This window comes from Cyanistes caeruleus, chromosome 1, assembly GCF_971803275.1.
Source record: "Cyanistes caeruleus chromosome 1, bCyaCae1.hap1.1, whole genome shotgun sequence".
Classification (NCBI taxonomy): Eukaryota; Metazoa; Chordata; class Aves; order Passeriformes; family Paridae; genus Cyanistes; species Cyanistes caeruleus.
In genome coordinates this window covers 128,197,891-128,225,528 of record NC_141701.1, presented here as the reverse complement: position 1 = coordinate 128,225,528, position 27,638 = coordinate 128,197,891, and the positions used below count along the sequence as shown (strand labels likewise).

The 27,638-nt window shown below is 44.4% G+C and overlaps 1 protein-coding gene and 1 long non-coding RNA gene across 3 annotated transcripts; both read left to right on the top strand.

The window, feature by feature from the left end:
• The first annotated feature begins 45 nt into the window (after window positions 1-45).
• Window positions 46-23,273, top strand: LOC111924239 (uncharacterized). 2 transcript variants are annotated; one of them, XR_015277915.1, is made up of 5 exons: window positions 46-169; window positions 354-553; window positions 7,304-7,499; window positions 19,346-19,472; window positions 20,267-23,090. It is a non-coding gene; the product is annotated as an uncharacterized LOC111924239 (long non-coding RNA). The 2 variants fall into 2 exon arrangements; XR_002861539.2 differs by lacking the exon at window positions 46-169 and having other exon boundaries at window positions 349-553; window positions 7,271-7,499; window positions 20,267-23,273.
• LOC147655892 (uncharacterized) lies at window positions 15,445-17,363 on the top strand. Its single transcript, XM_086856899.1, has one exon. The coding sequence runs from the start codon at window positions 15,445-15,447 to the stop codon at window positions 16,873-16,875; it is 1,431 nt and encodes a 476-aa protein (XP_086713025.1). The 3' UTR covers window positions 16,876-17,363.
• Window positions 23,274-27,638: the final 4,365 nt, after the last annotated feature.

Sequence of the window (27,638 nt, the reverse complement as noted above, 5' to 3'; positions counted from 1 at the left end):
CAAATTGTAACCACTTCATATAATGCGTCCATCTATCCTGTCTTTAGCAGTGTTCTCACTTTATTTCCTCTCCAGACCACTGTTTCACCCTCCTGAAACATGTGACAGTTTTAATTGCAGGTGTCAGAGAACAATGACTCTGAAGGACAGTGCCAAATTCTGAACTGCGGTACTCATCAGAGCGGGTCTCATTTCTGCTGATTAGATATTTTAACTTTCCTCTTCTGAACTGCCCTGGGGCAAGTTTTAAAAAGGCAGTAACAGCACTTGCAGTTGCTTGGTCACAGTAATGTTTTGCTGACTGTGCTTAAGAAAATGGAGCTGCGTTAACATTCTGCTTTTTTCCACAACAGATGGGTCCAGAAGAGTGGAATGAATGAAGCCTGGATTCCTGTCCATTTGCCTCCTAATAGCTCTCCATTGCAATCAGCTGTCGCCTCATGTTTCTTACGTCCTCACCCCTGCTGGAGACACAACGTGCCGTACTTAGAGCTGTGTTCCTGGTCAGCCAGCATGTGTAATAACTGGCCATGTTGCTGATGTCTAATGGAAGGTATCATGGTTGCTTTTTCCATACCTTTTTCTCTGTGGGGACAAAAATGTAAGGCTCTTCTTCCTAACCCAACAAGTGCTGGAGACCCAATAGGATGTGCTGGGATGAGTGCCCTCCTGACCAGCCAGAACATGTGGGATGAACTACTGGTATGGTTGCTGCTCTCTAGTAGAATGAGTCTGGTTGAGTTTCCTCTCCTTTTTATCCAGTATGGAGCAAAATTCTAATCTCTCCTCCCTAAACCACCTGCCAGCTTGTACAGAGATTTTTAGGGAGTAGATTATCTACTCAAATTTGACTTAGGAGGGATAGTTTGGCAAACAGGTGGACAGGCAGCATCATCAAAGTTTTTTCTCTTACAGAACCAGACTAACATTTTCTGCTAGGGACAAAGACAGCTTCTAATTCAACTTCTGTAAGGAAGGGTAAATGATACTCAGAAGGAGCAGTAAGTCTGGGTGGAAATTAATGGTAGCACGAGGAAGTTTGGAATGTAAGCGGAAGGAGTAGTCTGGTGACAAGTGTGTGTCGTATTTGCAACACCTTGTGAAATTTCCAGCAGTATCAAGGGCAAATCACTGGCTCTCCGCCTGCAGATGGGTCTGCTTTTATGGAATTGGATTGGTACTTTAACCTACTAATACGTTTCTTTTTCTAAATATTTATATCACCCTTTACATGGAAAAAAATACAGAAATAGCAGTATAAACAAGGGTCATATCTTCCCGTTCTCATCTTTCTGTCACCCGACACTGCTGCCACACGAGCTGCTGGGGGCTCCCAGTACAGCCAAAACAGCCAAAGTAGGTGAAAGGTTGTGGAGGAGCACACAAACAAGCTGGCGTGCCTCTTCAGTAGTTCAGTGAGGGAAAGGTTCTGCAGCTGCTTCAGCACTTACACAATCTCCCACGTCTGCTTATAACTTGCAAAAGTCAGGAGTACAGTAGCTGGATCATTTTACAGATGGATCTGTGGCTGGTCAGCAGCCTGCTTGGAGCTGTAAACATGGCAACTCAGCAGCCCTGAGCAGGAGACACCTTTTTTCCTCATTCCCTGCCTTTGTTACCCACGTTTGAAATTATCTGTTATCTCCTTTAAAATCATGGAAAATAAGACTGGATTGCTGGTTTCAAAATTGCTTTTCCAAAAAAATAGCTAGAAGCTTGCACGAGATTAACTAAGGGTGTTTAAACTGGGAATGTAGAAATAGCTGAGGGAAAAAAACTGTTTTGGAGTATAGCTGTACCATTCAGGAAATAAAGCTAGGACTCAAACTGTGATAAACGTAGGACTCAAAAGTGTTTATCTTGAAATGCTTGTCACAATTCAGGAGGCTGCTTACTAAGTAGGGGAATAGTAATCTTCAGCCAAGTACACCATTGCAGAGGAAATAAAGGTAGACTTTCAGGGTGGGCTGGCACTGATCTAAAGTACATAGCTAGACACAAAATAATGTCCTTTTCCAGTCTCAGCTGACTACTGTAGCAGTTCTTGTGGAAGAGCATGTGGCATCCTCTATGAGAGCTGCAGATGCAGAGGAAAATAGAGGAAAGGTGTCATCAGGACAGCTGCCACTTTGGGCCATGGCTGCCTTTACTGTGAACAGCCTTGCTCTGGAGAAGACCACCTGGGAAAAAGTGGACACCTTGTAAAAAGTCAGGGCAAAAGAATACATCTTTTGAGGTCTAAATATGTTTCATCTGAACAGTTATATTTTTCTGTAAGAATATGGAAAAGGGGTTAGTGGAACAGGATATTTCAAATTAGAAGTTTAAGTTTAGACATCTTAGGAAAGATGTCTAAACTTAATCAGCATTTCCTTCATCAGATTTGAAAGTGTTTTTCTTTTAGTGTCCACATCATATGAACTTGAATGAGAAGTTTAGTCTAGAAAATACTAAGCCAAGACATCATGTAGAAAAGGGCTCTCTATGGTGTTACCTGGCCACACTTCCAAGAGGCTCAAGGTATCTCTGGAATACCACTTCTCCCTAGTGCTTTGGATTACCCAAGGGAAGTTTGTTTTTTGTTTGCAACATCCTGGCTATTATCGCTGAAGTGTGAATTCACAGATACTAATCAGCTGTTCTCATAAAGGCTGAGTTTCTGTAACATGCTTTACAGGAGTTGTCTACACAGTAGGTCTATGGGAGTTTTCTTATTTGATGAAATGTATAGCCACAGGCTAAGGTGTGATAACTGCAATTAAAAATGAAAATGTAGCTTGTGTATTAAAATATTCCTGATAAAGAGCCAGTACAATAAAAAAATGTTGCACTGAACAATTAAAATGCTTTGCCTTTGGGTCTGAGTAAGTGCAAAATATTTTTGTGTCGTGACTAACAGGTAATGGGTAAAATGCAACATTGCTGGAACATTAATAACAGTATAAACAAGGAAAGTCTCCCTCTCTCCATTTATTGTGGCAAAATCTCATGGTATATTAGACAAAATCCACAGTTTTGCTATGCAGCATTAAGTAAGTTTTCTTGCTACTATGATTTTTTTAATATTATTTATTACTCTGTCCACTTTGGTATTTTCAAATTCAGTTTTCAATATAGTGGTTATCTAAAAGTCACTGAAATGAAAACAAAATCATCAGAGCTATGGGGTACTTGATTTCCAAGATTTCTGTCTACCTAAAGTGGCATAAAAATCCACACCACACTAATTTAATATTTCTTCATTTCATTTATTGAAATTACACCAATATTATAAATTTACTATGGTGGTTGCATTTATATGCAGGCATTCATGAACATACATTTCATTTAATTTCTATATGGGAAAAGAACCCCTAGATATCAAAAAATACCAAAGGAAGAAAGTACTCAAATATTTACCTATTTAGAAGTTAAAAATATATGCAAATAGAAGTTTTGATTCTCTCTTATCTGGGGCATAATATCTAGGTACAAATGATCAGCAATAAGTTTGAAGGCATTGGTTCAAAACGCCACTTTTGAAAGAAAATATTTTAACATACAGGAGGATACAGTTTGTGAAATAGAGATGAAAAATATCTTTGTTGCGAGACCAATTAAATTACATATTTAGTTTGAAAAAAATATATATATTAACAAGACATATTTTCACTGCACAAAACCAGATTCACTAAAACGTGTAAGAAATCCATTTACACCATATAAGAAGCAGTGTAATTTCTTCTTACACACTCACACAACTACTGTTGAAGTGAGAGTTGTTAAGCCTTCCATTTTGTGGATACTCATTATGAATAAAGTTGAATATTTAGGCATTTCATCATTCCCAGAAAGAAATATAAGCTTCTAATTCTCTGTTTCTGGAGAAATGTTTTTAAATGTTAATATTTTATATTATAAATATTAATAATATTAAATCTTTTTGATATTCAGATCAATAAATAAATCCAAGGTAAACAATCTTGAAGATACTCTAGACAAGAGAAAACTTGGTAATCATCACAAGACCCCTTGCCAGCATTCAGCAGGTGCTATGAGGAAGGGCAGTGCTTTCCCCTGGGTTAGGTGTTGGAGAACCAGTTTTCCTTCTGCTTTTTGTTACAGATCTGCTACATGGAATCCTCTAAACCAGTTCCTTATTTGAAACTCCCTATATGCTGAAGCTTATGAAAGGGAGGTAAGAATGTTATCAAAGCAATGTGGGATTTAATTGGAGTACAAGTCTGAAACGGATATTGCATGGGAGTGTTGCCATGCTGAAGTAAACAAGTGTATCTGTGTTTGGTTTTTTTGGTATTTTGGGCTTACAGCATACACTTCAAATTATGTACATGCTTATCTCTTCTCATGTATGGAAACAGTTCTTAAATTTTAAGCATTTCAATTAAAAGAAGTCAAATCAAATCAATGCCAAGGATCCTAGTTAGGATGTAATTTTTGCTGAAAATTACCTTCTTCAAGGCCTTGGGAAAAAAAAAAAAACCAGTGATTTAGTAAAATTGAACAAATAAGGATATTTCTATCACATTTGCCTTAGTCAAACCTTCATTACATTTCCCCGCTTTTTGTGACATACAGTAAGTGGATATGGTATTATTTGCTCTTCACGTGAGAAAGACTCAAAAAAGTGTTGTACTGCATTTTGAGAAGCAGTCTGTAGTTTTGTATGAGCACTTCTGGCTGCTTAATAAAAGCTGCAAGACCTTGCAGGTCTGAGGGTTTTCAGTCAGAGTTATGAACCCATAGCACCTTGAGAAATTATGTGCTAGGTCTGACCAACATGCTGAATTAAATTGTACTGTTGAAAACATGGGATAAATTTCCATCTGAAGTCACTCAAAGAGAACAGTTAGAGCATTTTGACTCCAAGAATTTTCTCTTTCAAATAAAAAGGTTGTCCCTATTTAACCATTCCTGAAGAAAAGTATCTAATATTGTACTTTTGAAACATCCAGATAATTCCAGTCCTTTACTGTCAGTTCATGATTCAAATATTGTGCCGAATGCTCAAATCCTTGGAGAAGACTCAGAGGGAACTCATAAAATTATATAGGAAAGGCACCAATTCACTCTTGCTGAGAAGTAATTTGGTTTGGTTTAGTAACCTGTGAAATAGTTCTGTAAAATTATGAACTTTAAGGAAACTGTGAAGAGTGTGATTATTGACATCTGCTGTAGGTGACCTTTATGTGCTGAAAAGATCACAAGGTAGTAAAGACAAAAAAATTACAACCTCCTTTTCTTCTTCTCTCTAATGGTCTGAAATTGAAAAATTGGATCTATTGAACCCCAGTTAAAGTTAGGACAGCCAAATGAAACAGGGCTACAACCTGCAACTTGCAGTTTTCCAAGTATGTAATTTATATACTTTAGAGACTAAATGCTGCTGGAGTGAGTCACCACTCTCACCTGAACATAAATCACTTCATGTTATTTCCATCCATTCACTCTCTCTTCCATTAACTTGCCCCTCTATGGTAAAGAAACATATCCCAGCATTTCAAAGGAATAGATGTACTCGTGCAGATCATCCAAAGCTGTTTGTCCTGATTCTTTTCTCAGTGCTGTGATAAAGGCTGTGTGCCTTGCTATCTTTCCTACTTCTCAGTATCTTTTCTGGCTGTTCTTTCTTTGCTATTTGTGTTAACATAATCTAAGCTTCTGGCAGCTTTATGAAATTTGTACTGGTATTGATCAGCTTGCAGGATATGGCAAATGCCTGAACGTCACAGTTGCTGGCATTACAGGACTATGTAGCAGCTAACATTCCTAGTGCATTAGCTGTGCAAATGACCTTTTAACTCTCCTTAAGAGCACCTCACAGTTGTCCTGAGTCAGTGTGCCAGTTACCACAGTAGTCTGAGGGTGGCATTTTAAGTGTCCCTCGTCATCTTGATATGGGACCTAAAAGGCAGTAGCATGACACTGGGTATGCCCTATGACACAGACATTGCCTGAGTGTGCTGGATGCTGGGAAATGCTGAAGGGGGCCCAGACCAGAGCCAGAACAGCATTGCTTTCTTTCATGTAAATATCCCCTTACAATTCCCCTGTAGTCACATCAGTTGAATTATTATATCCACAGCTCCCTTTGAAAAGGGACCCTGTCTGGTCCCATCCTGTCTCACTGTTTTCATTTTAATAAACATGTTTTCCAGAAGTGTATTGAGAGCACAACTAGCATTGAGATATGAAATTGCCTTATTCTTCATTTTTTTTAATCACTATGAAAGTTATTAACATTTTTAATTTTTAAAATTTAATTTTATGGCTGATACACTGTTTACATCATCGTCAAAAGGATGTGTTTCCCAGTTCTAGTAGAATTGTATGGGCTGTCTGATCCTAGCTGCTGTATTTGTACATAACCTTGACTTGGCCAAAGAGAAAGCCTTTATGCTTGCAGAACAGTTTTGTTCTGTGTCATGACTGGGAAACTGGGCCATCATCAGTAGGGTGCAACCCAGATTTTCAAATGCCTTTTAGAGTATTTGGGGCTCTGACAGCTGTGTCTGAAAATAAGGAGAGGTTGTTTACAGGAAAGGACAGGCTTGGTATGCTCACTAACTACTGCACTGCTGAAAAGCTGGCTGTAATATTCTGTACTCAGAGTTCAGATAGTGACTCATGAGTTGTATGAGTTAAGTGGATGATTTTCAGCAGGATGGTGGGAAATCTTATTGCCAACTGCACATAATAAGTACTGTGCATAGCTACTGCAGTGTGAGATACTAGAGGGAATTGCTAGGACATCCCTGAAGTGATGGGTTAACTTCTCAGCCAGAGGGAAGTTGTACATGTGTTATTTCCGGTTACTGGATAGTAACCAGTGTGAATGACTGTGAATGAAGTCCAAATTCAATGGCCATTCAGTTCAATGTCTCCAGTCATTTCAGCTGTAGTTTTAAGTGGGATCTGGATCAAACCGCTCTCTGTAAGATCTGAGATAGCAAAAGGCACACTGAAAGGAAAAAGGCAGTTTCATAGTTCATATTTTAGTTTTTCAATAATTTCTAAAGGCTTCTAGGGAAGTATTTTTTTAAGTCTGATTTTCCCTTTGTTCGGTTTCCTACATTATGCATAGACTAATTCTATGAGTTGAATTTATTATTTTTTTTTATGACTGTCTAACTTGGGAAGTCAGTGACCGGTCCACCTTTGTAACAAGGAAAAATAAACCAGACATTCCTATTCTTGTTTTGAAATACTTTTCTCTGTGTGCTTTGTTCTTTCTGTTCTTCTAAAATAAGCAATACTTCTGTTTTAAAAGTGCTCTGCCAATGTCTTGCTCATGGGCTTTCAGAGGAAACATAGGATATCTGAATTGAGAGAGACCATCAGGGAGATCTGGTGACAGCAACCAGGGGCAGGAAAGGAGGAGGAACTGATAATTCCCCCATGTGAGGACCAACATCTGAGTGCATTGTGATCAGGACTGTGATCAGAAGGGAAGCAAGGGACACCTAACCCTGGAACTGCCTGTCTCTTCTCCAAATGTGGTAAGGAAATATTAGAAAGGTAAGATGGAGCTCTGAACGGAAATTTTTAATTGATTGAATATTGCTTTATGCAGGACCACAGTGAAAAGAGCCTCCTGCTATTTGTTGTTGGGGCCACCATGCTCTGTCAGACAACTCTTGTAAGCTTCCCAGTCTAGGCATGCATGACATGTTAGGTAGCTTCACTGAGCCATCCCACCCATATCCATACAGTGTAGACTTCTACAATGGATATCCCGCAGAGAGATCCTGTCAAGGCCTTTTTAACATTTATACCACCATATATAGGACTCTGATTAGCTGTTGCTATTATGCTACAGAGGAGAGATGATCTTGCTGGGTTTTTAGGTATTGGGGAGGGGTAGGAAAGTGAAAGAAAAAGTGGACTTAGTACCTGTACTCAAGACTAGTCAAAGGATGAGACATGGATTGTAAGTTGCTGCACAGTTCATTCTTTGCAGAGCAATCAAGTCTTCTGTTTTTTTCTTGTCAAAACATCTTCGTTTTCCTTACTCCTTCAGGTTTTGGATAGATGCTCTAGCTATCAGGAGGAACAGTGTTTTGGGTTTTTATCCATGACTCAGTGATATATATATATATACACACACACACACACACACACACACACATATATATATATATATATATATGTTTAGAAACTCCCTAGATATCTTAAAGATGTAACTCTGTTGTCTGCCTAAGCCTAAATTTTGAAACTGGGAACTCAGCAGAGAATCAGATATAGGCTGCTGCTTCAATCCAGGCAGTAAAACCTCATGAAACATGGGAAACATCCCTAAGGCACTTCAAGGAATTGCATAAATTATGTGTTCTGTAGTAAGTCTCTAGCTCTAAGCTAAACAAAATTTTTGAAAGGTTTTCACACCCCACCCTGGCCTTTGTGTTAGCTCCCAGATCAAGACTGTTCCTGCCCAGTTAGTCAACATCTGGAGGGAACAATACACAGATGTCATTTGCTGCTGACTGCAGACATCAAGCCTGAAGATCCAAATCAGCGAAGACATCTCTCACTGTAAAGTTGTATTCAAAATGAGAAGCTGAAGATTTTTTAGAAGAAAAGGCAGTCTGAGCAAATAATCACAAAAGAATGAGTCTGAGAAAGATGGCCTGACTGCCTCTTTAAAACAATTAGAGGAGAGGACCCAGGCATAGCTGACCTCCTTCTTTGTGCTAACTTAGGAATGGTTCCTTAGATATTGTGAGGGTTGGCATCCATACGGGCCCACACCTTGCGTTTTGATCGAGGTTTGGCAGCCCTCTGCACTTCTGAGTAGAGTAGGGAAGAGAGCTGATTTGGGGGAAAGGGCAAGTGTTGCCGCCTGTTCATTTTGTTCTGATTATTAATTTAAATGGTTTGTTCTCAATGTTATTCCCCCCATGAGTTGGAATGGTTTTACCCGCTTGTCAGTTTTGTAAACCCCTCCCCTTTTTCCTGAACCTTCCTTGTCCATCACCCTGTTCCTGCCCCTGAACCCCATCAATCTGTGTAAACCCCACCTTTTGTTCTAGCTCCTTCCCTGTCATTCATCCCTCACTCGAGGCCCCATTGGCATTGTGATTGCCGCCCCTCCCACAGGTTATTCCTATTGGTCCCCAGCATTGTAAGCCCTCCCCCCAACTCCTCCCCTGAGATACCCTGATTGGTTCCTGTGTTTGTACCCTCCCCACCTTAAATTGAGGTGCACAGAGGTGCTGCTTGCCCAGAGCCTTGGGGTTCCTGTGCATCTTTCCAGCCCTTGTCCGGTCACTGTTCCCTTTCCCTTAATAAATCCTTCTTCCTGGAAAGCTGCTTAGACTCTGGGTCTCCTCCATCTCTTCGCCGAAGCCCACGACGCCGTGATTCCGCAGAGCCTATAGTGGCACCAGGGCTCTGAAGGTTCGGTCTGGGGAAAACAGCTCCCAGACCGTTCCCCACTCCTGACGCTGCAAGCGGCCAGTGAGCAGAGCTAGCCTAAAGTGTTACGGGCCACAGCGGGCAGCGTCAGCTGGCGCCCAACGTGGGGCCTCTTCAGCGAGAGGAGACCCCCGGAGGAGTCGTTTTTGGATTACAAAGACTTTTGGGCGGCAGCTACCCCGGTTGCAGCAGGCCGGTTTTTGTCCGGCGGCGCTCCCGGGGGAAGGAGCGACAATCTCTCCGCGCACGAGGGACCGCTCCTGGGGCTTTGGACACCTCCCACGGCCACTGTCTGGACTTGGTAAGTTTTCCCCGGTGGGGGAAAAAGGGGGGGGGGCGTGTGTGTGAGCCCCTTGGTAGCCCCTTGGTAGACTCCCCTGGGGGGGGGAGTGAGTGTGATTCGGGTCCAGACCCTTGTTTTTAGTTTTTAATTTCTCGTTTGCCGTTGGGGGGTGGTGAGACTGTGGAGCCGGAGGTGTAAGAGATGGGTGCGCGTTTGTCGGCTCCGCAGAGGGGGATTTATTTCCAAGTTGTGGGTCTCCTTGAGGGTGGGAAACATAAATATTCGCGTGGGTTGGTTAAGAGGCTTGTACGTTGGCTTTTTCTGCATTTTCCCCATATGTCCCCCGAAGATGTTCTTTCGGTGTCATTTTGGAATTCGGTCGGGTCCAAATTAACGGCTTTGGTAGTTCAGGGGGACAAAACAGCCGCTAAATTAATCCCGCTTTTCGTTCTAATTCGGACCGCTTTAGTTGAGAAGAAGGAAAAGCAGAAGCAGCCAACGCAGCCTTCCCCAGTTTCTTCAGTTTCCCCGGTTTCCCCAAACCCCTGCTCCTCGTCCCTTGTCCCTAAGTTGGGGGAGACCTGCGGAGCAACCCGTGAAACGCAGGGCTCCGAAGTCGGCAGTAGTCTCCCTGGCTCCCCAAGCCTCCCTCAGAACCCTTGCCCCGGTAGCCCTGGCCAAGCTGCCGGAGCCCTTACCCATTCCCCTACTTCCCCAGTTGATAACTCCAAGTTTTTCCCTTCCCAAGTTCCAAATCCCCGAGTTGATAAAGTTATTGATCCCCAGTTTTACTCCCAGAACCCTAGTTCCCCTACACTCCCTAATTCCCGGTGTTCCCCTGAATCTTCCCCTGAGTCTGCCCATACCTTACATAATTCCCAAAATGGCCCCCGAGGGACACAAGATGGCGGGGACCACATGGTCGGACCCCTCCCTTGTGCTCCTTCTTCCCACAATCCCTTCCTCCCCTCAAAGTCCAACCCCTTCCTCCCTAGCTCCTCCTTCCCTTCCTACCCTGACCCCTCCCACTTGCCCTCAGATAGTTCCTCCTCCTCGGGGGTGTGTCCCCAAACTGTTACCTCCCAAAACTCCACCCCTTCCGGCCGCCATTCCTCCCTTCAACCCTCCCCCTCAGTCGGTCCTCCAGCCCCGCCTCTTCCGGCTTCTGGTTCCCACGCCCCTCCTCCCGGTTCCCACGCCTCCCCTTCCGGTTCCCACGCCCCTCCCACCAGTTCCCACGCTTCGGGAACCGGAAGTGACAGGCCTGAGAGCCAGAACCCGGAACAGGTTATAATTCCCTTTGCCGCACCGGTTAGTTTTAGAGGAAGGGGGGGGAGGTACCGAGAATGGGAGCCCTTCTCCTTCCAGACGAAGAGGGAGCTGTGCAAGGCTCAGAAAGAGTTTGGCAGGAGAAGTGAATATTTTAAGGGCCTGTTAAAGGCCACCTTCTCCGCAAACGAAATGGTCCCCCACGATTTAAAAGAGTTGTTTGCCTGCCTCCTTTCCCCAGCTGACTATAGGCTGTGGAAACAGAGGTGGAAGAAATCGTTGGAGGCCATCCTTCCTGAGTTGTTGCGCAGCGAGGAGTCCGCGGTTGACGCGGATGAAAACCCTCTCTCAATTGATCATCTGTGCGGTGAAGGGAATTGGGTAAAACCAGAAGAACAGGCTAGGGTTCTACCCCGGCCTGTTTTGATTAAAATTACGGAGGCCGCTGAAAAAATATTTAACATCTTGCCGGGGGGGGAACCCCTTACCAACTTTTCGAACATCAGACAATCCCCCAATGAGCCATTTACCATCTTTGTGAACCGGTTGCAGGAACAAATAGAGAGACAGGTGGATAGGCCTGAGATGCAAGAACAATTTATCCTCGAAATGGCAAAAGCCAATTGCAACGACATCTGCAAACAAGTTATCTTTAGTCTGCCTATGTATCCACCGCCGACCCTGGACGCCCTCATTGATGCGTGCGAGAAGAAAGTGCCATTAGTGGGGACGTCCAAGGTGCCGCCACCACCACACACGGTCAGGAGACCACCAACGGCAGCAGTGACCCAGCACCCGGCGGGGCACACCGCTATTCCGCCGGCGAGAACCACGCAATGCTATCGGTGTGGACAGCTGGGCCACATGGCGAAGAACTGTCCTGCCAACCACCCTCACCAGGGGCCGATGGGGGACGGTTCAGGGGAGAGAGTACATAAAGAAGTATCTAATAAAAAAAACTAGGAGCGCGGCGCGGACCTGCCCCGCGCGATGCAAAAAATGGGGCAGGTATCGCGGAGGGGGGAGACCTTAAACGCTGGACATGGCACGTATCCCGGACGCGATATCTCATCACCACCAAAGACACCCTCTTCCGGTCCCAGCACTGGACAGTGGTGGCTGTGGACCCTCTGGAGGGGGATCAGATGGAAACTGGACACGACTGTAAGTTTATTGCCATCGGGGACACTAAATACACACCCCCAGAGATTGAGATTTCTCCGATTACCTTCCCGGGTGGTCCGGAGAACCTCACTCTCCTGGCGCGCTGCACTCACCCACCATATTTCCTGCCGAAAGGGCAAATTATTGCCCAAATTATCCCAATGCCTGAAAGATTTTCAGTAGACGACCACGCACCAGGCGTCTACTGGGCAGAAGTGGTGGGTGAAGATAAACCTATCATTGATTGCAGCGTCAAGCAGGGTGCGGAGTTTGTTAACATGAAGGGTCTGCTTGACACAGGGGCGGATGTGACGATCATCCCCGAAAGGAGATGGCCGTCACATTGGGAGTTGCAACCTGTGGCGGGGAAAATACAGGGTATAGGGGGCACCCAATTGGCTCGAGTTTCAAAGAGCGTGGTGCAAATTAAGGGGCCGGATGGGCAATTGGCTAATTTACGCCCATTCGTCGCAGACTTCCAGGTTCCCTTGTGGGGGAGAGACCTCATGTCTCAATGGGGGGCAAGAATTGAAATCCCGAAAACCCCCCGGGATTTTTAGTGGCGGCCACTGTGGAGCGCCCCTTCCAGAAGCTGGATTGGATCACGGATGAAGCGGTCTGGATTGATCAGTGGCCGCTCAGAAAGGATAAATTAAGGGTGCTCAACGAGCTCGTGGAGGAGCAATTAGTAAAAGGCAACATCGTAGAGACAACGAGCCCTTGGAATTCTCCGGTTTTTGTCATTCGTAAGCCGGGGAAAGACAAGTGGCGACTCCTCCACGATCTTCGTGCCATAAATAAAATCATTGTAGACATGGGGCCCCTTCAACCAGGGATGCCTTCCCCAACCATGCTCCCCCGAAATTGGAATTTGGCGATAATTGACATCAAGGACTGCTTTTTTCAAATTCCTCTACACCCTGAAGATGCCCCACGGTTTGCCTTCTCGGTGCCCACCCTTAACCGAGAAGCCCCAATGAGGAGGTTCCACTGGCGGGTATTGCCCCAGGGCATGAAGAACTCACCGACTATCTGCCAGTGGTATGTCTCCTCATTGCTGTCTCCTGTGCGCTCCAAAATGGGGGAGGTCATCATCCATCACTACATGGATGATGTCCTAGTGTGTGCCCCCCATGACGATTTACTTACACAATCTCTTGACCTAGTGGTTAAGGTTTTAACATCAGCAGGTTTTCAACTCCAGGAAAATAAAGTTCAAAAGATGCCACCCTGGAGATATCTGGGTCTGCGGATTGCTGAGAGGACCATTGTGCCTCAAAAATTGGCCATCAACAGCAATCCGAAAACTTTGGCAGACCTTCACTCTCTGTGTGGGACCTTGAACTGGGTCAGACCTTGGCTGGGCCTCACTACTGAAGACCTAGCCCCCCTCTTCTTACTCTTGAAGGGGGAGAAGGAGCTAAGTTCTCCCAGGACCCTGACCCCAGAAGCGAAGGAAGCACTAGAGAAGGTACAGGATGCGCTAGTCAAAAGACAGGCGCATCGGTACGAACCAAGCCTGCCCTTTGAATTTATTGTATTGGGGAGACTGCCACACCTGTGTGGGCTCATCTTTCAATGGGACCAGGGCTCCAAGGACCCGCTCTTGATCATAGAGTGGGTCTTCCTGAGTCACCAGCGGTCCAAAAGTGTCACCCGGCCACAAGAGCTGATGGCTCAGCTCATCAGGAGAGCTAGGGCTAGACTTCGGGAGATGGCTGGGTGTGACTTTTCGTGCATTCGGGTGCCTATTAGCTTGTCTCGGGACAAAGCGTCCCCAGATAAGCTGACAAAGGAGATGTTCAATCAGCTGTTACAGGAGAACGAGACCCTCCAGATTGCTCTGGATAGTTACTGCGGACAAATTTCGGTCCACGCCCCTGCCCATAAATTCTTTAACGCAAAGTTCGATGTAATTCCAAGAGAAGTTCGGAGCAGAAAGCCCCTCAAAGCTCTGACTGTTTTTACAGACGCATCCGGAGCATCTCACAAGTCAGTAGTGACTTGGCAAGATCCTCGGACTCAGCAGTGGGAAGCAGATGTTAAATACGTGGAGGGATCTCCACAAGTTGCTGAGTTGGATGCAGTCGTTAGAGCTTTTGAGAGGTTTTCTGAACCTTTCAATCTGGTTACAGATTCGGCCTATGTAGCAGGGGTGGTTGCGAGAGCTGAACATGCAGCTCTCAAGGAGATCTCCAATCCTAAGCTGTTTGAGCTGCTTTCTAAACTGATCTATGCTGTTTCCCACAGAAAGCAGCCTTTCTTCGTAATGCACGTGAGGTCACACACGGAGCTCCCTGGTCCGGTAGCGGAGGGGAATAAAATGGCAGATTCCATCGCTACCCCCGTTTCCATGGCCCAGCTCCCTGATGTGTTTCAGCAAGCCAAGCTGAGTCATCAGATGTTCCACCAGAATGTGCCTGGACTGGTCTGTCAGTTCCACCTGAGGCGAGACCAGGCCAGAGCCATTGTGGCCACATGCCCGCACTGTCATTCTACCGCCATGCCTTCCCTAGGATCGGGGGTCAACCCTCGAGGTCTGGGGAGCTGCGAGGTGTGGCAGATGGACGTAACACACGTCCCTGAATTTGGTAGGTTCCCTTTTGTGCACCTTTCCATCGACACCTTCTCGGGTGCTGTCTTTGCCTCTGCCCACACAGGGGAGAAAGCCGAGCATGTCTGCAAACACCTCATGCAGGCTTTCTCTGTGTTGGGGGTCCCCAAAGAAATAAAAACAGATAATGGCCCAGCATATACCTCCAGGAAACTGGAGGAATTCCTGCAAGAGTGGGGAGTGGAACATAAGAAAGGCATCCCACACTCCCCCACAGGCCAAGCGATTGTTGAGCGAGCCCATCAGTCGCTCAAGCGTGTCCTTTTCCACCAGAAGGAGACTGTGAAGGGCTGCACACCACAAGAACGACTGTGCAAGGCCCTTTACACTCTGAACTTTCTAAATTGTTCGGATCAAGATCCCAACCCTCCAGTGACCCGGCACTTCCAGACTGCCGACAGCTACCGATTGCAACACCGCCCTCCGGTGCTGGTCCGGGACCCTGAGACCCAGAAAATCATGGGTCCTTTTGACCTAGTGACCTGCGGGCGCGGGTACGCTTGCGTATCCTCGCCCCAGGGACTAAGGTGGATCCCACAACGGTGGGTTAAGCCTTACGTCCCTAAACATCCGAGCAGGCCGCCGGATGGGGTCAAGGATGCCGGCACTGTTGCGTCCGGGTGAGCCACCCCCAACCCGAAGAGGAGGAGAAAACAACCCTGAACCCTTTTGTTACGCCGACTTACCTTTTAGTTAAGTTATGTTTTATGTTTGCTTTGTTTTAGAGAGAGCCATCCCTGAAGACATGACAGCCCCAAGCGTCGCCGGGATCATCTTTGGTGTGATGTTGGTAGTGGCCCAGATGGAAGGGTGGATCGTGCCTCAGCCAAAACAAAACGTATGGGTCATGTTGGCGAAGTCCCTGCAGCGCGACGAGCTGTGCCTCTCCACCGGAGCAGCAGGTAACCCAATGTCAACATGCCTGGTGGGGATCCCTTTGAAGCCTGAAGAGTTTCCCGACTCCCTTACCACCTTGCTCCAGGACGCCAACCAGGGAAGGCCGGCTCAACGTGTCGTCCGCTCAGCGCCAATGTACAAGATCAGAAGGCCAGCGAAGAACCCCCTCCTCCTCTGGAGAGACTGGCAAGCCACGCTTGAGAAAGCGACCGTTGAGCCCCAAGAGCTCGACCTTTTAGATTCCTCCCCGGCGTCATTCTGCGTTCATTTCCGTTATTATCCCTCTGATCCTGCCCCATATCCAAAGGTGGAACAAGTGAACAAGCAGTTCCAGGCAGCCAAGTGGTGCCAGAACATTGCACATGTAAAGATGCCCTCAACCCTTAATCCTTCCCCTCTTCGGTTACCCAAAGGTTTATTTTTGATCTGTGGAGATCGGGCATGGGCAGGCATCCCCTCTCGCCTTCTCGGAGGGCCGTGCACACTGGGCCGGCTGTCCTTGTTTTCACCCAACACGACCCAAATCGAAAATTGGAGCCAAAGGAATAATTCGGCTATCAAGAAGCGCAGCCTGGACGACTTAGACCCAGACTGCGACTCAGAAATTTTCCATTGGAGCAAGCTAAAACGGGTAGCAGTGTCTGTTTTTCTGCCCTGGTTGGCCGCTGCTCAAGCCCTTGGAGAATTAGGCCAATTCGAGTGTTGGGTAGTAAAACAAGCAAATTTAACGTCAGCTGCGCTAAGCGACCTCCTCGAAGACGAGGAAATCACAAGGCAAGCCACCCTCCAAAATCGGGCGGCCATAGACTACCTGCTGCTCCTGCACAACCACGACTGCAGGGAATTTGAGGGGCTTTGCTGCATGAACTTGACATCAAAAAGTCCCTCCATTCGCCAGACCATCGAACAGATGAGAGGCATGGTCCACCAGATAAAACAAGAACATGAGGACTGGGCCACCAACATCTTTTCCAACTGGGGACTGTCCGGATGGCTCTCATCCATCCTGAAAACTGTTTTATGGATTGTTTTCATCATTTTTATAATTTTAGTTGCGTTCGCCATTCTGAGAAAATGTTTAATTCAATCTGTTCTCCACCTTGTATCTCCTCCTCCCCAAGTTAATTTTGTTGATGCTCCTTCTCCTTCCTCCTCGCCTCCACCCTCTCCCTCCCTTAAAGACTGGTACCCTGAGCCCTCTGCACCTCCTGCGGATGCAACCTCCTCTTTCTAAAAAAGAAAGGGGGAGATGTTGCCGCCTGTTCATTTTGTTCTGATTATTAATTTAAATGGTTTGTTCTCAGTGTTATTCCCCCCATGAGTTGGAATGGTTTTACCCGCTTGTCAGTTTTGTAAACCCCTCCCCTTTTTCCTGAACCTTCCTTGTCCATCACCCTGTTCCTGCCCCTGAACCCCATCAATCTGTGTAAACCCCACCTTTTGTTCTAGCTCCTTCCCTGTCATTCATCCCTCACTCGAGGCCCCATTGGCATTGTGATTGCCGCCCCTCCCACAGGTTATTCCTATTGGTCCCCAGCATTGTAAGCCCTCCCCCCAACTCCTCCCCTGAGATACCCTGATTGGTTCCTGTGTTTGTACCCTCCCCACCTTAAATTGAGGTGCACAGAGGTGCTGCTTGCCCAGAGCCTTGGGGTTCCTGTGCATCTTTCCAGCCCTTGTCCGGTCACTGTTCCCTTTCCCTTAATAAATCCTTCTTCCTGGAAAGCTGCTTAGACTCTGGGTCTCCTCCATCTCTTCGCCGAAGCCCACGACGCCGTGATTCCGCAGAGCCTATAGTGGCACCAGGGCTCTGAAGGTTCGGTCTGGGGAAAACAGCTCCCAGACCGTTCCCCACTCCTGACGCTGCAAGCGGCCAGTGAGCAGAGCTAGCCTAAAGTGTTACGGGCCACAGCGGGCAGCGTCAGGCAAGGGCTTCTGAATGGAAGACCTGTACCTTATCCTTTAGGAAAGTAATTTTTAAGTCAGGTGCACAGAAGTGTCTCATCTGGCACAGGGGATATTGAGGGATGGGAGAGCTCTGCTCAGCTGTGAAGAGACGACAGTAGGCATAGCTGGAGTAAGCACTGGACTTGGAAGGCACTGAAGGCATGCTTTTGTGTGAACCCCTTTATCAAGGGTTTTACAGATTGGAATGAGGTTGGACTGAGTGGGAAAGGCTGGTGGGTGTCAGGTGAGCACTAAATCCTCCGTCCCAGCTCTTGTTGCCCTTGGGCAGTGTTCAGCACTGCGTTGAGAGCCAATACCCTATGCTTTATATTAGGATGGATGGTGGTGTTAGAATTAGGGTAAGAGTTACACTTCAGGAGAGTAAAAAGAAAATTGAAATAAGCTAGATACCATCATTTCCTGTGGGATCTGCTTGGACATGGGCAGGTCTGGTGTTGACAGTGCACTTAGACAACATTTTCATCAATATACTCAGGTCATGTATTTTCTTGTGGGCTAGTTACTAGTTACTTTGCTATTTTTACTTCAAGGATTATTTCAGATTTAGGGACAGAAAGAAACAGAGTGGCTACATATATAATTTAGAATTCAAATGAGGTTTGATATCCACACAGAGCAATGGTGTTGTAGTGATTTCAGTGAAAATTTCAGTCACAAAATGAACAGTAAGGTTTTTGAGGATATCAATTTTCCATAAGTATAAACTCACATGACTCCTTTTCCTTGGTAAAATATTGGTGAGAACTGACCCTAGCTCTTTATGAAATTTCAGTACAATTTTGCACTAAAGATACAAAGTGTGTAGGACAACGAACAAGCTAGTATATTAGTATATTATTGTCATCTACTTTCCAAGCAAACAGGTTGTGAGCATTTGAACTGAGTCTAGACATAATTGGAGCCTGGATTACATCTGCTGCATGACATAAATTTGAAGCTACTAGCTCACATAAATAGAAATTTGTTACTTTAAGGAAGATATGAAAGAGATATAAACATAGCTTGGACAACTTAGTTTCTGTGAGAACCATGGCAGTTGTAGTTGTGGCACTTAGAAACAGCCTGTTTATGAAAACATGAAGGCAGCCGTGCAACAGTATGTCATTCCTCTTTTACTCTGGCAGACAGTACTTAAATACCATCTTGCAACTTAACACAATAAAGTGAGAAATATCTCCTATTCCATGGACCATTTCTCCTCCTTATGGCTGAATTAATTGAAGACACAATATTTTTTCTCATTTGTGAAGTGTCAACATTTCCATAACACGTAATTTTTTTCCCACTGTGGAAAGAAGCAGTTCCTCATTTACTGGTATTTGTCTAAGAACTTGGCATGCCTACATGTGACCAAGTATCCACATGCAGCAAGATTTGTATTTTCCCTCTGAGCAGAGGTGGTAAGGGAAAACATGATATAGGTGTACAGAAATAGACTGGGTATTTAGGATTCTAGTCAAGTTGTCAGATCTAATCTAGGCCTCTAGTAGGGTTAAACCTATTTTCTCATTCAATACAGACATTCTGTAATATTCTGGAGGAAAATGCTATAGAGTTGAAAATTTAAATTTTCATTGGAATTGAAAATAATTCTGATATTATTCTATACATTCAACTTTTCTGTCTAAAATCAGGTAAAGGAAATTATTTTAGAACTGAAAAATGCCTTTTATGTGCCCAAGTTTTTGGTAGTCCAGCTCAAAACATCTTAAATGGATAAAAAAATGTTCTTTCAGAAAGTTGACTTACAGACTGACATTGAGCAGACAGACACTACTGTATCCCATCTTTGGCATAGTGAAAATATGTGCTAAGGAAGCTGTTGCAAAACAGAAAGGCTCATTCTTCCTGGCCCAGAAAAAAGTAAGTTTCTGCTAAGTGCTTTTAACTAGATTTTGCTCCTGGAATCTTGCTGTGCACTGTGCAAACATAATTTATGTAGCTGTTAAAAGAAATGTGTGTTGTAGCCATTCTTGGTAAATAATCAGAGAAAACTTTCTAAGTTAATTATATTCTAATAAATGGCAGAAAAAAAGCGCAAAATTTTGTTAAACCAGAGTTATTTTGTCTAGAAAGCGAAGGGTTTTTAAATGGGCAGTAGACATTATGTAATTTGATAATTCTGTCTGTGTTCCTTGAGACTTTGCACCCTAGCAGATTTCTGTGGCAATGCAGGATATCATGACAGCTAACCTGGCCTAGGTTAGGTTTGCCTGTGTGGCATTGTCTAAGTTCAAGAATGTTGCCTGCTGAGACCCTGAAATATTTTCTTCTTATAATCCTCATCTTTTATTTTGCCTGGCTGTAAAATCATACCTAAGACTATTATTTATTCCTTTTTATTTTTATTTTTCTTTGTTTTCAGTGTGTATAGTTGGTCATTTGAATATATTTGTTGTTAGCTAAAGAATTATTTAGGTGTGTTAGTTTGAATGACAATTGAAGGTTTCTGAGCAAAGATAACAATTTTCCAAGAAAAGTCTTCAGGCTACTACTACCAAAACTAGCCTGTCACATTATTATATATTACCAACAGACAGTTCTACAGAGTGTAGAAAATCTGTAAATACTTTGGAAGTTACTTTATTGCAGATGCTAGAAAAATAATCTTTCTTTTTTCTGAACATTTTTCTCACTGTTTTCTGTATTATTTTCAGGCCATCTCATGATTCTGAGTGTGGCAGTGGTGGCTAGAAATGAAACAAGAATCTTATCTACAACACAATAAAACATAAATAAAACATAATAGAAAGGGTCCAGTCCCAAGTCCAGTCCCTACACACAAAGAGATCCTCAGATGACATGGCAAAAGGAATCTTGGGTAGTTTTGTGGATCCTGCACAAAGCACTGCCAAAGCCATGGAAGTCAGTTTGTGTCAAGAGAGTAAAATGTGTTGCATAACAAGTTCAATATACGGCACAGATTTAGATAGTATTACCTGCAGATGATAACTTCTTCCTCCAATCCTCCAAGTGATAGAGAAGCCAGTTAGGAGAAGTGCACTGCTGGACCACATCCTCACCAAGGAGGGGATGTGAAGATCAAAGACAGCCTTGTGTGCAGGTCAGTCTGCAGTGACCATGAGATGGTGGATTTCAGGATCCCAAGGGCAAGGAGGGTGGAAAAACAATGTCAGAACCCTGTACATCAGGAAAGCAGACTTTGGCCTTTTCAGAGATCTTGAAAAAAATGCTGTGGGATGAGGCCCTGGAGGAAAGGTGGGGCTAAGAAAGATGATTAGTATTAAAAGCTTACCTCCTACACAGTCAAGATCGTTCCATCCCAATGAATAAAAACAGACAAAAATTTCAAGAGGACCATGTGAATAAACAAGTTGTTCTTGGCCATCCTCAAACACAAAAAGGAAGCAAGGATGAGTAACCTGTGAGGAATACCTGTGAGAATCATTGTCTTCATCACACTGAGTGATGAAGTTTGCAAAACTAAAACCCAGCTGGATTTGAATCAGACCAGGGGTGATGGAGACAACAAGAAGGGCTTCTATAAGTACACAGATGACAAAGGGAAGACCAGGGAAAATGTGGGCATCTTGCTCAGTGAGGTGGGGTATCTGGCTATGCAGGGCTTGGAAGAGGTTGAGGTTCTGAATGCCTTCTTTGCTTCCATCTGTACTAGCCTTCAGGAATCCCAGGTCCCAAAGACCAGGAGGAAAGGCTGGATCAAAGAACATGTGCCCTTGGTGAAAGAGAGTCAGATCAGGGAATACTTAAGTAAACTGGACATATGAGGCCATGGGCCCTGACAGAATGCTGAGGGAGCTGGCATATGTCACTGTGAGGCCACCTTCAATAATCTTTCACTGATCTTTGATTGTTCATGATGACTGGGAGAAGTACCTGAAGACTGGAGGAAGGTAAATGCCACTTCTATCATTCAGAAGGGAAAGAAGGAAGACCCAGGGAACTGCACGCTGGTTAGCCTCACTCTGATCTCTGGGAGGGTGATGGAAGAGCTAATCCTGGAAACCAATCCCAGGCACATGAACAATCAAAAAAAAAATAAATAAAATCACCAGGAGTAGTCAGCATGGCTTGCCTAAGGGGAAGGGCTTGACCAACTTGAGAAACTTGTATGATGAAGTGACTGGCCTGGTAGATGAGTGGAGACCTGTGAATATTGTTTACCTGGACTTCAGTAAGGCCTTTGGCACTGTCTCCCATAAGATCCTTATAAACTAGCTGTTGATATATGAGCTGGATGAGCAGTAAGCTGGGTAGAAAACCAGCTGAACAGCCAGGCCCAGGGGGTGGTGATCAGAGGTGTGAAATCTTTGCTGCACTTCCCTCAATAAGTCCATGTCTGTCTTCTACTGGGGCCTCAGAACTGGACATAGCACTCCAGGTGTGGCCTCAGCAGTGGTGAGTAGAACAGAAGGATCACTGCCCTTGACCTGACGGCATCACTTCTCCTAACACAGCCCAGGATCCCTTCAGCCTTCCCAGCTACACAGCCACATTGCTTGCTTATGTTCAATTTTACATCTACCAGGACCCCAGATCTACTGCAAAGATTCTTATATGCTGGGTGTCCCGCAGCATATACTGGTGAATAGGGCTGTTCCTCCCCAGATTCAGGACTTGTCCTTTCCCTTACTGAATCTCCTAAGCTTCCTGCTCACCTGTTCCTGTCAAGACAGGGTCCCTCTGGATGGCATCATGACCCTCTGGTATATCAGCCACTCTGCCCAGCTCCCAGATTTGTGTCATCTGCAAATTTTCAGAGGGTACACTCAGACCATTGATGAAGATTTTGAGCAGAATTAGACGCAGCCGTGACCCCTCAGGTACACTGCTGGTTCCTGGCCTCTGACTAGACTCTGTGCCTCAGATGTTCAGACAGTTTTCAGGGCACCTCACTGTGTATGTCTATCCAGGCCATGCTTCACTGGGTTCTCTGCGAGCTTCTTCTGAGAGACAGTGTCAAAGGCCTCACAGCAGTTCAAGCAGACAATATCTTCTGCTTCGCCCTCGTCTTGTACTTTTCTTTATTCTTTGCCTCTAATTTGTGTTTGTAACTCCCTCTCTATGGCCGCCAGGATGGCAGAGCTAAGTGCACCAGTACACAGTTTTCAAAACAGTGATCTTCTCAAAGAGAGAACTAGTTCCACTGGGGTTTTAAAACCTTTAACTGAGAAGTATAAGAGTGTAGACAAAGTTATCGCTCAATCCTTTGGGGACGTGAGCCATAGCTAAGCAAGCCCGCAGTCCTGCTGCCCGGGCAGAGTGAATTGTGTCCCTGACACCTAGTGGCAACATGGCGCTGTGTAACAGTAATTGAGCCTGTGATACTGGCTTTAATCATGATGCTCACACTTTGAGGAGGTGTTTTATTTTCCTTTTCTGTGTATTAACCCCATTTGTACTAATGGAAGATCAAGCATCAATCAATGTCTAAAGTCTTAATGGAAGTTTTGATATATAATGAGAAGTCTGAATAAATAGGATTGAGAATATGAATAACTGTATTTTGCTAGCAGTGTATCAATCATGAGTATTTGAACAAATTCAAAATAAAGGGTTGAGTAAGGAAACAAAGTGATAATAAGTAATGACTTGTTAGGGCTGATTTTCTTATCTCCTACAATTTAGACATAAAACTTAGTTATTAAATAAAAATTTAAATGAGAAAAAATCAAAAATGAATGGTGGCTGTCCCATTCACTCTGTTATATTATGTGTATATCCTGCCATGGAATATACCTGTACCCTTTCATTTATCCATCATATTTTCCCGAAAAGTTTGATGGTTAATAAAGCAATATATAGTGAAATTATTTTTGCAATAATAATTAAAGTGATAGGTTAATGGACTAAGGATATATTCATACAGGAACAGAATCTATGGTTTTTGTGATGGAGAGCAGGATCATCAAGTGGATAAAATGCTGGCTTTTCAGCATTTCAGGTGCTGTGGAGCACTTCATTCTTCTGAAAGATCCCGGCCACTTCATCTGAAGACTGAACTTCCCATCAACCAACTGGATAGACCCTGACTTGTCTGAAAATGGTTATGAAAATATACTATTTAGACAGAGGTAGAAAAAGCACTTACAGTGGAAGACTAACAGTGAGCACCTCTGTGGGAGAGATCACCAGACATGAAAGAGGCTGCAGTTTTGGGTAGCAGAATATGGGACTGATACCAATAGCACAAACCTAAGGATCTGTTTATGAGGTTCCCAAATGCTTTCTCTTACTGTGTCAATGGTCATTCCAAACTGATCTCATATCTCAAGAGTCACTTTGTACATAACTCGGCTTATCTTGAAGGAGGGTGGTGATCTGAAATAATTGCAGAGACATGGCAGTGGTATATAATGCAAAAGCTTCTCCTTCAGTGTGACACCAGATGGTGATGCTACATATCTGTTCGGTGTTAAGTTGTGCACAATGCACATTACATGCACTCTGAGCAAGGGGGATTTTGGCACTGACATCCATGTAATCATCATTGGCTCCTGTACAAAAATAGGAGCCTGGGGCTTGTCATTGGAATATTGCATACTTACATGTCTCATAGAGCTCACTGAAAATTTTTCCACAATTTGTTTCATAGCTTATGTGCATGTCAGAGATTTGGGGACAAGGATAGAATACTCCCAAATATTAATAAAAGCCACAAAACCAAAACACATAGAATTAAATAATAGAATTATCTCAGCATGCATTGAAATTCATTGAAATGAAGTTTTCTGTTATACACAGAAAACCATTCTTCAGGTAAACTGGGAAGATAAAATCTTTGTTAAAAGTAGACTATTAGCTGTCTTCAGGATAGTAATTAAAAATTAAATAAAAAGTATGTGTATAGGATGAATTAGTGGAAAGAAGAGTATCTGGTCATGCTCAAAAAAAATATGTTTATGTACTGGACAGAGTTGTGTGTATACTGTCTAGACACACACACGGAACTATTTTATTTTCATCATAGTCATGGTGAGAAAACCATGCTGAGGTGAGGATACATTAATCTTCCTAGTGTAGAGTGTGATATAGGTAATGGTTCCTCTGGTTCAGTTTGACATTTTTCACAGATACTTACTTTTCTATTAACTCTGTGACACCTTTATAGTAATACCACAGGAATTGTTTTTGTAGGGGATGTGTTGAAAAAGCAGTATGCCTTTATAAATTCATCTACTCAGATTAGTGGTTGCAAACACAAAACTCCATCATCATCATACTAATGTAGTGTAAAGTTAGCAGTGCCTTTCTAGATCTTTATGAGATCTGCTGTGTTTTCTTTTCTTGTGTAACCCTGGAACAAGATTTTTAGGATGTGTAATACAGTGGGGAGACAATTGCAGCACCTCTGTAAACTTTTTACTCTTAGACTGCTTACAATGATTTCAACATAATTTCATGTAATCATCATATTGCCTTGCTATAGTTCTATTTATAGCACATTAATAAAGGCTACTGGTGGTGAGGAGGATTTTACTGTACTGCAAAGCCTGACAGTTAATTTTCAAAAACTAAATCCTGCTAATGAATTACTGCTCCTGGATAGTTTTGGAGAGGCATTAGCTATATGTGCCAGACCTGGCAGCTGTGCTTCTGGGAAATGGTGAGACGCAGGAAGCAGATATGGACTGCAGGCAGCTGTCAGGCAATTATGTAAAGGAAGGTATCAAAGAAAACACTGCACAGCAGGTGCAGTCCAGGGAAAATGGGGCAACATAGCCACTGACACAGAAATGAGGAGGGATGTATATATTGCTGAGATACAAGCTGGTGGCACACCATGTGAAATACACAGTCCCAAGGCTGCAGCAAAGCCTCTGCCTTGCCAGTAGCTGTGACTGTACAGGAGCAGGCTGTGACAAAAAGTGAATCTCTCACAATGTGCACTTACATGGTATTTTACAATGGATGGGTCTAGTTGATGTGTAGTTCATCTGACTAAAAGGTGTCATTCACATTTAGGCTACAGGCATCTCCCAAAGCCGTGGCCTGCATTCAGTCATGCAGCAGATACCTCCCTCCCCTGCTTATTCAGAGGGAAGCCTGGAGGACCTGAAGGCTGCAGGTGGAGCTGTTCAGTGCTCCAGCATCCCTGAGCTGCTTGCCAAGGTGGCTGCAGGGCAGCTCTGAGAGACCCCTCTCCTAGGTAGCATACATAGCTCTCCTGCAACAAAAAGACCTTGGAAGCCCAAGTTCTTTGCCAACAGTGAGACCCTCTCCTTGTAACAGAAGGTCCCAGAAATGCCAGCATCACTGCAGGGCTGGCAGGCAGCAGCATTACTAGAGACAGCAGATCTCCAGCCTCAAGTGGACAATTCCCACACCTCAGCCAGTCACTACCTTCTGCTGATAATATGTCAAGAAGAAATACTTTATCTTAGGAATGGCTGGGGTAGGACAGGCTCGCAGCAAGGCACAGCAGTTCCTTGGACAAATACTGCACAAGAGTCAAGACAGCACTGACAGATTTTTCTGATGATAGACAATTTTCATGAGAAAAATGTAATCCTAAGTTTGTGTTGAAGTCTTTCTTTCATGCTTTCCTCAGACTCTTGGCACCATAAAGCAAATTAGACTCATGGCAACTCTGTGGCAGCTCTGATGGATGATGCTAAATTGCTTTGCTGTAAGCAGGTCAAACAGTGTGCATGTGTAAAATCAGTGCCTGTCTTAGCTACTCCAAAGCATGGCTTCTGCCTCCTCCCCAAGGAAACAACCCTTTCCAGGAGGTCAACAGTGTTGTGAGGGGCCTCTGAGATGACATAACTCTGGCAAGAACTCACTTTTCTCCTTCACACCTTCACACTGGGTATCATGAACAGACAGACAGTTTGGGGATTGTCACATGCCCTGTGCTGTGCTCACATGGTCCCATAAGGAATGTGAGCCCATGGGTTTTCAGATGACATCTGACTGATGCTCCACTCTGCAGCTGTCTGCACACAGATGAATCTGGGATGGGACACTTGCTGCAGTGAGGGAGTAAATTCATAGGGCAAGAAACAAGTCACTTAAAGTCACTTAACACAGCTCTTTGCATCCAGCAAGATAGGCAGTAAGATATCAATGCAGACACAAGGTGTCTACTAATGACATTACTGATTGCTCATCACTGAGATACCACCAAGCCAACACACAGCACTTCTCTTCTCACCAGATTATACATTCTTCCTTTCTTTCTGCAGGCCATTGCCAGATGCTTCACAGGCTACATGGGAATATGGTCTGTGGATGGGCACCTAGATGATTTGACTACCGCAGATTCTGACCACTTTTAGCATCCTAGGAAGTCAGAGAGACTTAGGAACACCAACCTCGACCCCCCTTCTCTCCCTAGTCTCCACTGTAGCTCATCACTTCTAGCATACAACTTTCCAGAAAAATAACTATTCTTCTAGCATTACCTTGATCTTATCTTCTCAATCAAGTGCTTCATATTTTGGGCTGTTTTCTAAAGATGCTCAATGTACTCCAGAGAACAGCAACTATTCCACAACAAATTGTTGAGGCTCTTAGGCACTGCAGAGCACTGTTCTGTGTAATTTGTCATGGATGTATTTCCCACTGTCAGTTACTATCCCAGCTCTCCAAATAATGAACTCTGTCAAGCTGATGTGCAGAAGGAAAGCCAGAATTCAAGTGATGCCCTGCTGTGCTTGATGATCACAGCCCCAAAGGTAAGACAAGTTGCCACTGCTTGGGACTATGAATTTTAGGCAGATACTTCCATTTTTTTTTCATACAGAAGTACAGACATAGCATCTTTCCTCCTTCCATTTCTGTCTCAACATCATCTGGGCTGTACTAGATTGACATCTAAACTTGACATCACAGCAGCAACATCTTTGACATTCACCACCTCTCCCTTTACCACTCAGGGAATGATTGTGCTGTGAATGCTGTCATTTATTCACAGAGAACCACCCCTGGAGCTACTGTCACCTCAGCCTCTGCAACAGCTGCCAGACCTTTCCTCCTTAAAAGGCTTAGGGGTGAGTTCCTCTACTACAATCCAAGTAGATAAGGCAGGTGCCACAATCACTT

Excerpts from the sequence above, each read along its gene's own strand:
- LOC147655892 (XM_086856899.1), top strand. The coding sequence starts at position 15,445 with ATGTTTTATGTTTGCTTTGTTTTAGAGAGAGCCATCCCTGAAGACATG.